Source organism: Poecilia mexicana, unplaced genomic scaffold (assembly GCF_051168715.1).
Source record: "Poecilia mexicana isolate PSO_F unplaced genomic scaffold, ASM5116871v1 scaffold_23, whole genome shotgun sequence".
NCBI lineage: Eukaryota > Metazoa > Chordata > Actinopteri > Cyprinodontiformes > Poeciliidae > Poecilia > Poecilia mexicana.
Window position 1 is genome coordinate 15,384,213 of NW_028263392.1, and position 12,178 is coordinate 15,396,390.

The following is a 12,178-nucleotide window of genomic DNA, read 5'->3' on the forward strand; positions in this document are numbered from 1 at the left end:
ACATTTAATTTGTGGTAAATGAGTTACCTTATACTTATGTGATTAAAAAATAAAACATAAGTCTTGCCCTGATAACACAATCCCCAGTTCCAGAGGCATCAGAGTCATAATAATACAACTGTATACATTTTTAAACAGCTCTAACTTTTTCATGTCAGGGAAATTAGAGCCAGAATTTGCTAAAATATTTTTTTAATGCTGTTTAATGATACAAAGAGAATTGCTTTGTCTATAAAAACTGACATCGTGTTAAAGAAGAAACAGGTTTCCAGGCAAGTAAAGGGATATTCTGAATGTCCTTTGTTTGTTTAGATCTGTAAACTTCACATTATTGCAAATGAATAATTAAATCCTCAATGTGTCATAGTAAGGAAATACAGTATTTAACCAAACACAAGTGAGTTACCATTCCAGCATGTCTTGACGAGTTGTATTTGTTTGACTTTGTGCCCATTTTAAAACTCTAGGCATCACTGAAATGCATGTAGATTAATGAGGCTGAATACACTGAATGCTGTTTATAACACTTGTTTGCATGATCAATTTTAAAACATCTCAAAAGATGTTCACATCTTAGTAAGAAGCCAATTTCTGCGAGTGCAAGGCTTTACACTGTTTTCATCATAAACAGCACACCTGAAATTTAATAAACAGCATTTAAAAAAATACCAAGCCTGATATTCTTAGAATAAAGGTAAAATTCCCACAATCCCTCCCCCCCCCCCCAAAAAAAAGCACCTATGAAAATTACAAGCAATAAAATGATCCGAACATCCAGGACACACCAGCCTGATACTGCTAAATTTGTGCAGTAGTTATAATAATCTTAAATAGGCTGGTGTATTGCTATGATTAGGTTATTAATATTTTAATTCTTCATTGTCCCTTATTCTGATCAATTGCCATCAAATTTATGTTTAAACATACAATTTTATTAATAAACTACAGACAAGGTCCCAAAGCTTTGCTGAATTAGAAGAAACAGATGGAAACTGCTACATGTAGATCAAGTTAAACATAATTTATGGAAGTGAAAAAGAGATTAAATCACAAACACTGCTTTGGTGAATTTCTTCACCAAGAAGAGCTTACATTGTACTCAAAAATCATCAGTTTTCATAAAAAATTGAATGAAACAAGCAATATGTTCAAGCAGACACATTAAAGAAACGAATCCTTATTTGTGTGTTTATTTCCGGCAAAAAAATCCCTTTTAATTACTCATCAAATCGCACAATTACAATTATTTTTCTGTTCTTTTATTTTCACATGCCTCTGCTAACGGAGGCATCCTAAATATACTCCATGCAAACTTATTTTAGTTGTTTTGTAGAATGAAATGTAGAAAAAACTCCCCACAAGCTGTAGTAAATCATCACATATCAAAGAGGTTTGAAAGTTCCTGGGGAAAAAATAAAAAACAAATATGACCCTAATGTAGAGAGAAATCAGTTCTCTTTCTGTTACATTAACATTTATGATAAAAAATATATAGTTGGCAAATATTTAAAGCTTAAAACGTGGAGAAGAAAACACAAAAGGAGACGCTTTTCAGGCGGCTGCAGACCAACCGGCTGAGTTGTCTCTTCACGGTTCTCATGGATGTTATAAATTCCGCCTTGCGCTCGAGACTCCATCATTTGCTGAGAATCATGGCAGAAGTAGCTCCAGCAGCCGCACCGGCTAAAGCTCCGGCTAAAGCCCCGAAGAAGAAGTCCGCTACCAAGGCTAAGAAAGATGGACCTAGCCTCCCTAAACTCATCGTGGCCGCCGTGGCCGACTCCAAGGAGCGCAAGGGGATGTCTGTGGCGGCTCTCAAGAAGGTTCTGGCCGGGAAAGGCGTCGATGTGGCCAAGGCCAACAAGCGGATCAACACCGCCGTTACCAAGCTTGTGACGAAGGGAACTCTTAGTCAAACTAAAGGAACCGGAGCATCCGGGTCCTTCAAGCTCGCCAAGAAGGAGCCCAAAGCCGCCAAACCAGCCAAGAAGGTGGTGAAGAAGGCTCCCGCAAAGGCAAAGAAACCAGCCGCCAAGAAGGCCACAACACCCAAGAAACCCGCCGCTAAGAAAGCAGCAGCCAAGAAATCACCGAAGAAGGCAGCGGCCAAGAAATCTCCAAAAAAGGTGGTCAAGAAGAGCCCCAAAAAGAGCCCTAAAAAGGCCGTCGCTAAGAAGCCAAAGGCTGCTAAGAAGCCTGCAGCCAAGAAAACTGGAGCCAAAAAACCCGCAGCGAAGAAGGCCAAGAAATAAATAACTTTTCTCCTCCAACCACTGCTTAAGGCACCAAAGGCTCTTTTCAGAGCCACCACTTCTACAAATTAAGACATGATTCCCAATAAGCAAACAATCACAGTTCATAAAATATTAGAAATCATTCAACTACCTCCAATTAGCCACATCAATACAGTAATTAATAAGTGTACCAGAGCATCACACTAAATTCAGTCATTCAGCCACTCACTTTAAGCTGATGCAGAAACGTTCAGAATTAAACTTAATGACTCTATCAAACTTCTTGACTCTGCTATGGGCAGAGTCAAGAAGTTTTCAGTAAAACATTTATATTCAATCTTTTTATTTTTACATTGTAAAATGGACCTAAATAATTAAAATTAGTTATTTAGAGAGGATTTTTAAATTTCTATTTAATATTTAAATTAAACCAGAAAGAATGCTGGGCATCTCACACAAATTAAATTAAAATGGAAGAAACAAGTGATTTCACTTTTAGATATGAATCAAAATCAGAATTACTGGTAATAATTGTATTATAACAGGGACATTTTACTATTGTAAAAACGCTAAATATAAATACATAAACTTTAGAAATAAAGTAAAATAAGCGATTAAAGGAAACGCAATATATGAATTTGTCTATTGTTATTATATATTATATTGCTATAATATTTACTAGGTATTGTAAGAATCTATTGATAAAAATTCCAGCCTTTACTTTTTTAAAACGCCAGTCCTTTTCTTCCCACCCCTTCGAGGTTCGTCACAAGACTTTCGCGCTTTATTTTGAAATTTCAAATTCAACCAATAGCTGAGACAGATTTGTTTCACTACGTCAGCAATTTGAACCAATCAGAAGTGCCCTCGCGCCGCCAGTCTCTTTATAAACCCCCGCTGCAGACCAGAGAATTCATCTCTTCAGTCTGAAACGCGAAGAAACCTACTAAACCGCGATGGCAAGAACCAAGCAGACCGCTCGTAAATCCACCGGAGGAAAGGCTCCCAGGAAGCAGCTTGCGACCAAAGCTGCCCGTAAGAGCGCCCCAGCTACCGGCGGAGTCAAGAAGCCTCACCGTTACAGGCCCGGTACCGTAGCTCTGCGAGAGATCCGCCGCTACCAGAAATCCACCGAGCTGCTGATCCGCAAACTGCCCTTCCAGCGTCTGGTCAGAGAGATCGCCCAGGATTTCAAGACCGACCTGCGTTTCCAGAGCTCCGCCGTCATGGCCCTGCAGGAGGCCAGCGAGGCTTACCTGGTGGGTCTCTTCGAAGATACCAACCTGTGCGCTATCCACGCAAAGAGGGTCACCATCATGCCTAAAGACATCCAGCTGGCCCGCCGTATCCGTGGAGAACGTGCTTAAATGACCTCAATATAAATTACACCCAACGGCTCTTTTAAGAGCCACCTACATTCATCTTAAGAACGATTCATTTAATCAATCGGTATTGGTCAAACTTAACTACACCTCCAATATGTCTCTTGAACATTGAATTCATAAATATTTGGAGTTTCTCATGTATTCAGGTTTCGCATAGCACCTGGAATATGGAAATAACTTGGTTCCTTCAATACTTCTATTAAGGAGTGTACTTCAATGGCATATCTATGATGGGTATATTTATGCACAGCAACAACTGTATTGTATATGAAGGTGAGCGTGATAACTGCAACCCCTATGTCATCTGTTACTGTCGTGTATTTAAGTGTTTTTACCTTTTAAAATGTGGAGTGCTTTTGTTCAGGTGGAGTGTTTGTCTAAGTGTTTTGCTAAATAATTAAGGTGGTTTGACTGAATTTGACAATTTTCACTAAATTGGGTAATGTCATAGTTTTATAGCTTAACTAAATGTTGGAGTACAATTTGTAAAAGTCAGTTTTATACGGAATGTTGCCGTATAAAACGGCAACATTCCGTTTTATACGGAACTTTAACTTTAAGTTAAAGTTAAAAGAACTTTAATTTCTTTAAAGTTCTTTTAACAGAACTTTAAAGAAAATAACTACATTAATTTGGCCTTTACACAATTCATTAAATGTCACAAAAATACCTCAGATTTTATTTACCAAAATATGCAAGACTGAAGTAAGCAAGTACTTTATGTATTAAAAAGATCATGTAAGTTCTATTAAGTCACTTTGTTTCAGTAGATCCCATCAACTGCTGAGCACAAGTCTCTCTGCAGTGCGGAAACTTGACGTAGAGCATTCTGATTGGACGACGCCTCTTCTGCTGATACTTAACCAATCAGCGGATAGATGCTGTCTATAAATACTGCTGGTCGCTGTAGCTGCCTTATTTCTCCTTGAAACAAGAAGAGCAAAACAAGATGTCTGGACGTGGAAAGACCGGCGGCAAAGCCAGAGCTAAGGCCAAGACCCGCTCATCCCGTGCGGGGCTCCAGTTCCCAGTGGGCCGTGTTCACAGGCTGCTGAGGAAAGGAAACTACGCCGAGCGCGTCGGCGCCGGAGCTCCAGTTTATCTGGCGGCGGTGCTCGAGTACCTGACCGCCGAGATCCTGGAGCTGGCTGGAAACGCTGCCCGCGATAACAAGAAGACCAGGATCATCCCCCGTCACCTGCAGCTGGCCGTCCGCAACGACGAGGAGCTCAACAAGCTGCTCGGTGGAGTCACCATTGCACAGGGTGGTGTTCTCCCCAACATCCAGGCTGTCCTGCTGCCCAAGAAAACCGAGAAGGCAGCCAAGGCCAAGTAAACCTTTACAGCTAAAACCCACAAACCCAACGGCTCTTTTAAGAGCCACCCACATCTATCTGAAGAGTTTTATCCTGAACTTTTAAGTCTCTTGATGCCAAGTACAATTAAGTATTGATGAAGAGCCTGAGGTCACCACTGAGAGGTGAAATATTTATGAATGTCTGTATTTTCTATCAAACAGAATATAATTGGGAGAATGGATAATTTGCTAGTAATCAATAAGTTGTGGGATGATTGAATCTTACTAAATAATTTTGAATCTGTGTCATTGAATACTGCACAGAGAACCTCCTAGCCCCTACCATAAAGAAATTCTTCAACTTCACCCACAGTTTCTTCAGGAAGGTTTATTTTATATATTTATATACATCAACAGATGTACTATATTCAATATTACCATATATTCTTCAGCTGAATACTGAGATGACGATGCATCATCTTGTCTTCATATGTTTTCACTCATCCAATGTGGATTTGTTCTATTTCATCTTGAGTAAAATATTTATCTAAGTCTATAAAGTTTCTGCTGCATATTCTTTCACGTGGGTTATGTCAATAAATGCAATGTTACCAGGCCTCTGAAGAGCAGAATTAATGAATGCTGATCTGGAAATTGAGCCATTTGAAGAGCATTAAATATATACATTTAAGCTGGATCTTAACATGTATGATGAAAATCTACCTAAACAAAGTTCACATTCAGTTCTATGCATGTGTTTTAATGTGTGTTACTTGGCCTCTAAGCGCCTTAAGTATGTTATAAGTAGAAAGGTGGTTTTAAGTCATTTTTTTATCAAGAAAATTTTAAAATAAATCAGGTTGTTGAAATATTCTTTGTAGCTTTAACTTCCAGAAAATTTTAAATTTGGTGCAAAATTATTCAGGTTTCCATGGATATTTTGCTTTGTTGACAGAAAAAAACTGAACTTTATTGTGGATTTGTATTCCAACCGTTATTTTTAACTCTGCGACTCATATTTTGATATAAGTTTAAATCAGGAAGTTTATTTTAAGATCTTATTGAATAAGCGGAAAGAGGGTTGAGCGCGTAAAGACGAAGAAAAATGGCGGGGTGCCTTTCTCCATTTACGTCCGCAGTATGTGTTTAAATTCGGACTTTCACAAGCTTTTTTTTAATCACTTTTGCTTTATAGCCGAATACAGCAAGACGCAATGAGTGGCCGCGGAAAGGGAGGTAAAGGACTCGGAAAAGGAGGCGCCAAGCGTCACCGTAAAGTGCTCCGTGATAACATCCAGGGAATCACCAAGCCCGCTATTCGTCGCCTGGCTCGCCGCGGTGGAGTCAAGCGTATCTCCGGTCTCATCTACGAGGAGACCCGCGGTGTGCTCAAGGTTTTCCTGGAGAACGTCATCCGTGATGCCGTCACCTACACAGAGCACGCCAAGAGGAAGACCGTGACCGCCATGGATGTGGTGTACGCTCTCAAGAGGCAGGGCCGCACTCTGTACGGCTTCGGCGGTTAAATATATCAGCTCTTTACTAAAAACCAACGGCTCTTTTCAGAGCCACCCACACTTCTTGGAGATTGTCCTGTATTATGTTTAGTCTCAAAACTTCTATGAGACAGCTCAATTTTTAAGATTAAATCTAATATCAGAAAATCCCTGGGCTGCAATTAGGTCAACAAAGATAAAATGTCAAGAACTACTTTTTAATATACTGCACTATGAGCTGATTTTATCCTAAATGGGTTAAGCCATTTGATATTTTCCCTCCAAATGGAAGACAATTTTCTCAGCCTGTACATTTAGTAGTATAGGTTTACATTTTTAATAGTCAGTTAAAGGAGAACATGTGTAGAAGGACAGAATAAATTTGTATAAAAGGCTACTAAATCTTTATACTTGGAGATTAAATGTGTTCAGTGATTTGGACTACTTTAAATTGTGTATTAAGGAAGAAATTTCTAAATGGTTAACTTTGGAAAAAAGTTTGGCGCTCTCTCTTCCTCTGGATCCCAGGTCCTCTCGGCGGGCCATGTGTAGCCACAAGGAAAACAACAATGCGTGTTGACGTCACAGAATTACAGAGTTTAATCCAATATAAGACAATGCATAAACTTAGAAGTAAGACAAATTTACACCAGAAACTGCAGAACAACGGAGACATACATTCATTTACCTGACATAAATGGAAAGAAGGAAAGAAAGAAAAGCAAAGATGTGCAAAGACATCTTTGGAGAGTTGCAAGAGCAAATCTGATTTGTTACTTCTGTGTAGAAAGTTTTATAGTAAAAGGCGTATTCCTATCTTTAATTTATTCAAATAAGGCGTATCTTTGCTCCTCCAACCAGGAGCTATCTCTGACCCTCTCTTAAGCCAGAAACCCCTGCTGTGTTTACGGCCTTTCACAGATGAGTGTGAAAAGCTGGAACTTCCACTGTATTGTTTTTCCACAGACAAAAGGCAGTTCAAACGATCCTAACCAACCATCTGCTGTAACTACAGGTAACAATAGGCCAGAATAAGTTACTGATTTAAAACCACAATTTAGGCCATTTGAATCAAGACATGTTAAGTTTTAAAACTAGCTTATTTCAAATTTTATTTTCTCAACAGTATACTATGTTAAAGATTCAAAAATTTATACTCAATTTAATGTAACATACACTTCATAGGAATTAAAGAAACGTGGAATATTGACTTAAAAACATTGTATACATTCAGCATACCGCCGGCAAGCGCCATTGCATGCATAAAATGAATTGAAAACGTCTTCAACCTTCCGAGCAGCTGAGCCAATCGGAGGCAGGCATCAGGGCAGTCTAATTTACATACAGAATCTATAATACTAATCTCTGCTCGCGCTTCCTCATTCGTTGCTGTTTCCCAGGAACACATCAGGATGCCTGAACCCGCCAAGTCTGCGCCCAAGAAGGGCTCCAAGAAAGCCGTCACCAAGACGGCCGCCAAAGGAGGCAAGAAGAAGAGAAAGACCAGGAAGGAGAGCTACGCCATCTACGTCTACAAGGTGTTGAAGCAGGTTCACCCCGACACTGGCATCTCGTCCAAGGCCATGAGCATCATGAACTCGTTCGTCAACGACATCTTCGAGCGCATCGCCTCCGAGGCTTCCCGCCTGGCTCACTACAACAAGCGCTCCACCATCACCTCCAGGGAGATCCAGACGGCTGTGCGCCTCCTGCTTCCCGGAGAGCTGGCCAAGCACGCCGTGTCCGAGGGCACCAAGGCGGTCACCAAGTACACCAGCTCCAAGTAAACTCGCTGTTTACCATCAAAACCACAAAGGCCCTTTTTAGGGCCACACAAATACAACTAAGCGCAAGTAGTCCTTTCCATATTTAAGCACTATTTTACTGACAGCATCTTGTAATTATAAGATGAAGACAATTAAATATATCAAAGATAGGATTTATATTTATTAAATGAGTACTGCAGGTTTTGCTCCAACACCTGGTGAATATTGGGCCAATAAAAATTATAATTTTTCTTTAAATGGATTAGACTAACATTTTATGGTGTATTTTTTTTAATTCTCCCGAGTTTTCTTAAAACACAGGGCAGATAGTTTGTCTGCAAAATATTTTAATAGCAACATAATTAGAAGAACAAAGCAAATTTATTTTTATATTTTAAGAAATGTGAAATGCAAAAAATTATTTGAAATTATTTGAAATAACTTTTTGAGGTATTGAGCTACTACTCTACAAAAATACAACATTTCAAGAGGGAATTGTGAATTTGATACAGACTTTGTATTTATTCTGTCTCCACCTACTCGGTCGTGAAGATCGACACGGATTTACTTTCCAATCCAATACTGAGTAAAATTCAAGCTGGTGTCAACAAAACTTTGTACAATTCCAGATATATGGTAAATCTAAAACATGTTTCATTATACAGAGTGACTCAAATTGATATTGCCGATAAAATATTTAATTGATATAGTTTTTCTAAAACCTACATTTGAAAATTATTTAATGGTTAAAGCAAATTAGTCTGAAAATATTTTATCTATAAAATATATCTATTTTAGGTTTGCATCTGACACTGTACTTCCCTCTTTTGTTCTGTCTTAACTTAAATGTATTATACTCTGTGGTGTGGTTTGATGTGAAGTGTTTCACAAAGTTTGTGTTGCACAACTCATTTTTTGGATCTGAAAAATCTTCACACACGGCTCAGCTTGCAGTACTAATGTCTGGCTGACTGAGACTACAAGTTATGCATTTATCCAGGTCGGAGAAAAGGTAGTTCTCACAAATCAAAAAAATTTATACAAGACCTCAATACTTTCTTTCTTTTAATTTTTGTTGAAGGAATACACTTCCTTCAAATAACTGAGGTATTAAAAATAAGTAGTATTTTGATTTGAGCATTAATTTTAAAGTAAAAAGAGCTGGTGTCAGAAGTGTCAGTATTTCAGTACTGATCTGCACATCAGTACTGCCCACCTCTGCTTAATACAGGGCAACTAAATCACATTTGTTTTCCCAAAGTGTGTGCATTTAGCAGGATGTTGATCAGTATATGCTGCAGCACCACTTTATGTCTGCTGGTTATTAGCTGTTCTGATACTTGTTAGTTTTGTCATGTGCTGCCAGGAGTTTCAATTACTATTTATCTTCCATGGGATGTTTCATACTGGGATGTTTTAACTGGAAATGTGTTTTCTAAAATCTTTCCACTGCCAGGAAATGCAAATATCGATGAGTTTTGTTGTTGCAAGCCATTAATTACAACATTTAATTTCCCTTTGGGATTGATAAAGTAGTTTTGTATTTGAATACTTGATTATAAGTAGAATTCTAAGCATACAGTGAAGAGTGTAAGGTAATCTTCAAGAATTGAAACAAAAATACATGTGAGATCATTTAAAAGCCAAATGAATTAGAAAAAAGGAAGCTGAAGCATTGACAAACATCTGATATAGAAGATTAAACTTGCCTCACTGTTTGCCTCATGGCAGTTCAGATGATTAAACTAACAATGCTCCAATATTGCTTAAAATTTCCATTATATGAAAAAGTTTCACTTCATAATTATGGAATCAAGCTGAGCTGGAATAATAGCAGTGATCTGAAATGTGGACGACTTAAAGTTATCGTTGTTTCTCATCTATTTTCTAATCTGAAAACGAACATATTTTAGTTCATTTTTAAATTAGATTGTGATAGGTGCATAGTTACTTATTTTTAATAACTATTTGGTTAACATTTTCTTTCCCCCATCAGATTCATCCCAGAGGAATCCTGACCAGCGGCGTAATCATCGACAGCTTCGGTGTGTTTTTACTGTCGGAGAAACTTCCAAATTTAAAGCTCAGATAATCACACTACCACTACCATTTTATTTTTATTCTTTCCACAGACTTCTCTTGTAATGAGAGGACCACATTTATGTATTCTGTAATGTGATTTTAGATGTTTTAGGAGACGAAATGTGTTAAAAATTCACCTGTCGATGCATAGAATCAGAGGGTCTTTGACACCTTTGAGCGCTCCTGGAACAAAAAGAAAAGCTTCTGGAAACCAAATGTGACCTTACTGTGGAGACAAATCAGTTTCCTTTCCGTTACAGTAACCTTTATGTTAGAAAATATCACATTTGAGAAGATTTAAAGCTTAAATTGCGGCGAAGAAAACACAAGTATGGCCATTTTTGTGGCAGCAGCGGAGCGGCGGACTGAGTTGTCTCTTCACGGTTCTCACGTCTGTTATAAGTCCCGCCTCCTGCCGCACGCTGGGCACGTGGTACAGCAAGTGAGAAATATGACAGAAGTAGCTCCATCAGCTGTTGTAATCCCGGCGGATGTCCCGCCGAAGCCTCCTCACCGGCCCAAGAAGGGAGCCAGCATCTACAAACTCATCGTGGCCATTGTGGCCGACTCCAAGGAGCGCAAGGGAATCTCTCTGACGGCGCTCAAGAAGGCTCTGGCGGTGAAAGGCGTCAATGTGACCAAGGCCAACAAGCGCATCAATAACGCCGTTACGAAGCTGGTCACAGGAGGAACCCTGAGCCGAACCAAAGGGACCGGAGCATGCGGCTCCTTCAAGATCGCTAAGCCTAAAAGACAGCCAAAAGCCGCCAATCTAAAGAAGGCGGTGAAGAAGAAGGCTCCCGCCAAGGCAAAGCGACCGGCCGGCAAGAAGGCCAGCGCTATCAAAAGACCCGCCAATAAAAGAGCAGCGGTCAAGAGGTCCCCGAAGAAATCACCGGCAAAGAAAGTAGCTAGAAAGGTAAAGAAGAGCCCCAAGAAGACCGCCGCTAGGAGGCCGAAAACTGTGAAGAGGCCGAAGCCTGCAAAGAAACCAAAGGCTGCAAAGAGACCCGCAGTTAGAAGACCGGTAGCCAAGAAAAGGCCGGTAAAAAAGCGCCCAGCTAAGAAGGCTAGGAGGTACTAGTAAACTCTCGCTTTCCCCACTGCTTAAAGCACCAAAGGCTCTTTTAAGAGCCACCACTTCTTCAACTGAAGAAACGGTTCCTAATGTAAGTTAGTACTGTTTCCAACATGTACCATTGAAAGTAAATATAATCGTCTTCTTTGGATTTTTACGGCAGCTTGCATCCTTTGTTGATGCACTACTGCCATCTGTTGGATCATAATACTTATTAAAATTATCTTAATGATCCCGGTGGGGTTTTTTTTATAAAACGAAATGTCTTCCCTTTACATTCATTGCTATTTCACTGAGCAACCACATTCTCAAGTTTCAATTCCCTATTAAAACCTATTTCCATATTCAGTAATCTTCTTTGATTCACATTTTTCCTACAACTAATAAAAACATGTCCCATCGTTTCTACAGTATCACACCAATCACATAAACCAGTAAGATGTTTCCCCATCTTAAAAAGAGTGCCATTCAAAAAACTGACCGGTTCTTATTCTAATTATCTCCTCCCTCCTGTTTATTCCTCTAATCCTTACATCAACTGTATTTTGTATCCTATGTAACTGCCATTTATTTATTTATTTGTTTATTTATTTATGTATACAATCCATGTTTATGCGCGTTGGTTATAATGGCGGTTGGCAAACAAAGAAAGCACTACCGCCACTAACTGGTGAGAAGTGTGTATGTCTGTTTCAAGTGTTCAAGCTGCTTTCAATAATTTGAGATCGCATAGATCCTCCATGGAAATATGTCAGCTAAAACGACTGTTAGTCTTTAGATAAGAATTTATTTTAAATTCTTGTTTGGAACTATAGTTTTTAATTTTTATTTTAAGGGACA

At 39.1% G+C, this 12,178-nt stretch overlaps 5 protein-coding genes and 1 pseudogene across 5 annotated transcripts; all 6 read left to right on the forward strand.

The window, feature by feature from the left end:
* Positions 1-1,630: 1,630 nt before the first annotated feature.
* Positions 1,631-2,306, forward strand: LOC148152520 (histone H1 pseudogene; annotated as a pseudogene).
* An 842-nt stretch (positions 2,307-3,148) lies between these two features.
* Positions 3,149-3,647, forward strand: LOC148152521 (histone H3). Its single transcript, XM_088002969.1, has one exon. The coding sequence runs from the start codon at positions 3,191-3,193 to the stop codon at positions 3,599-3,601; it is 411 nt and encodes a 136-aa protein (XP_087859095.1). The 5' UTR covers positions 3,149-3,190; the 3' UTR covers positions 3,602-3,647.
* Positions 3,648-4,531: 884 nt separating this feature from the next.
* On the forward strand, positions 4,532-5,476 carry LOC106906743 (histone H2A). Its single transcript, XM_014972147.2, has one exon. The coding sequence runs from the start codon at positions 4,569-4,571 to the stop codon at positions 4,953-4,955; it is 387 nt and encodes a 128-aa protein (XP_014827633.1). The 5' UTR covers positions 4,532-4,568; the 3' UTR covers positions 4,956-5,476.
* A 627-nt stretch (positions 5,477-6,103) lies between these two features.
* LOC106906734 (histone H4) lies at positions 6,104-6,489 on the forward strand. The gene has a single exon (XM_088002972.1). The coding sequence runs from the start codon at positions 6,131-6,133 to the stop codon at positions 6,440-6,442; it is 312 nt and encodes a 103-aa protein (XP_087859098.1). The 5' UTR covers positions 6,104-6,130; the 3' UTR covers positions 6,443-6,489.
* Positions 6,490-7,799: 1,310 nt separating this feature from the next.
* Positions 7,800-8,430, forward strand: LOC148152522 (histone H2B 1/2-like). The gene has a single exon (XM_088003352.1). It carries the CDS (start codon positions 7,825-7,827, stop codon positions 8,197-8,199), a length of 375 nt encoding a protein of 124 aa, XP_087859478.1. The 5' UTR covers positions 7,800-7,824; the 3' UTR covers positions 8,200-8,430.
* A 1,671-nt stretch (positions 8,431-10,101) lies between these two features.
* On the forward strand, positions 10,102-11,570 carry LOC106906741 (histone H1-like). The gene has a single exon (XM_088003350.1). The coding sequence runs from the start codon at positions 10,592-10,594 to the stop codon at positions 11,342-11,344; it is 753 nt and encodes a 250-aa protein (XP_087859476.1). The 5' UTR covers positions 10,102-10,591; the 3' UTR covers positions 11,345-11,570.
* The last annotated feature ends 608 nt before the right edge of the window (positions 11,571-12,178 follow it).

Excerpts from the sequence above, each read along its gene's own strand:
- LOC148152521 (XM_088002969.1), top strand. The coding sequence starts at position 3,191 with ATGGCAAGAACCAAGCAGACCGCTCGTAAATCCACCGGAGGAAAGGCT.
- LOC106906741 (XM_088003350.1), top strand. The coding sequence starts at position 10,592 with ATGGCCATTTTTGTGGCAGCAGCGGAGCGGCGGACTGAGTTGTCTCTT.
- LOC106906743 (XM_014972147.2), top strand. The coding sequence starts at position 4,569 with ATGTCTGGACGTGGAAAGACCGGCGGCAAAGCCAGAGCTAAGGCCAAG.
- LOC106906734 (XM_088002972.1), top strand. The coding sequence starts at position 6,131 with ATGAGTGGCCGCGGAAAGGGAGGTAAAGGACTCGGAAAAGGAGGCGCC.
- LOC148152522 (XM_088003352.1), top strand. The coding sequence starts at position 7,825 with ATGCCTGAACCCGCCAAGTCTGCGCCCAAGAAGGGCTCCAAGAAAGCC.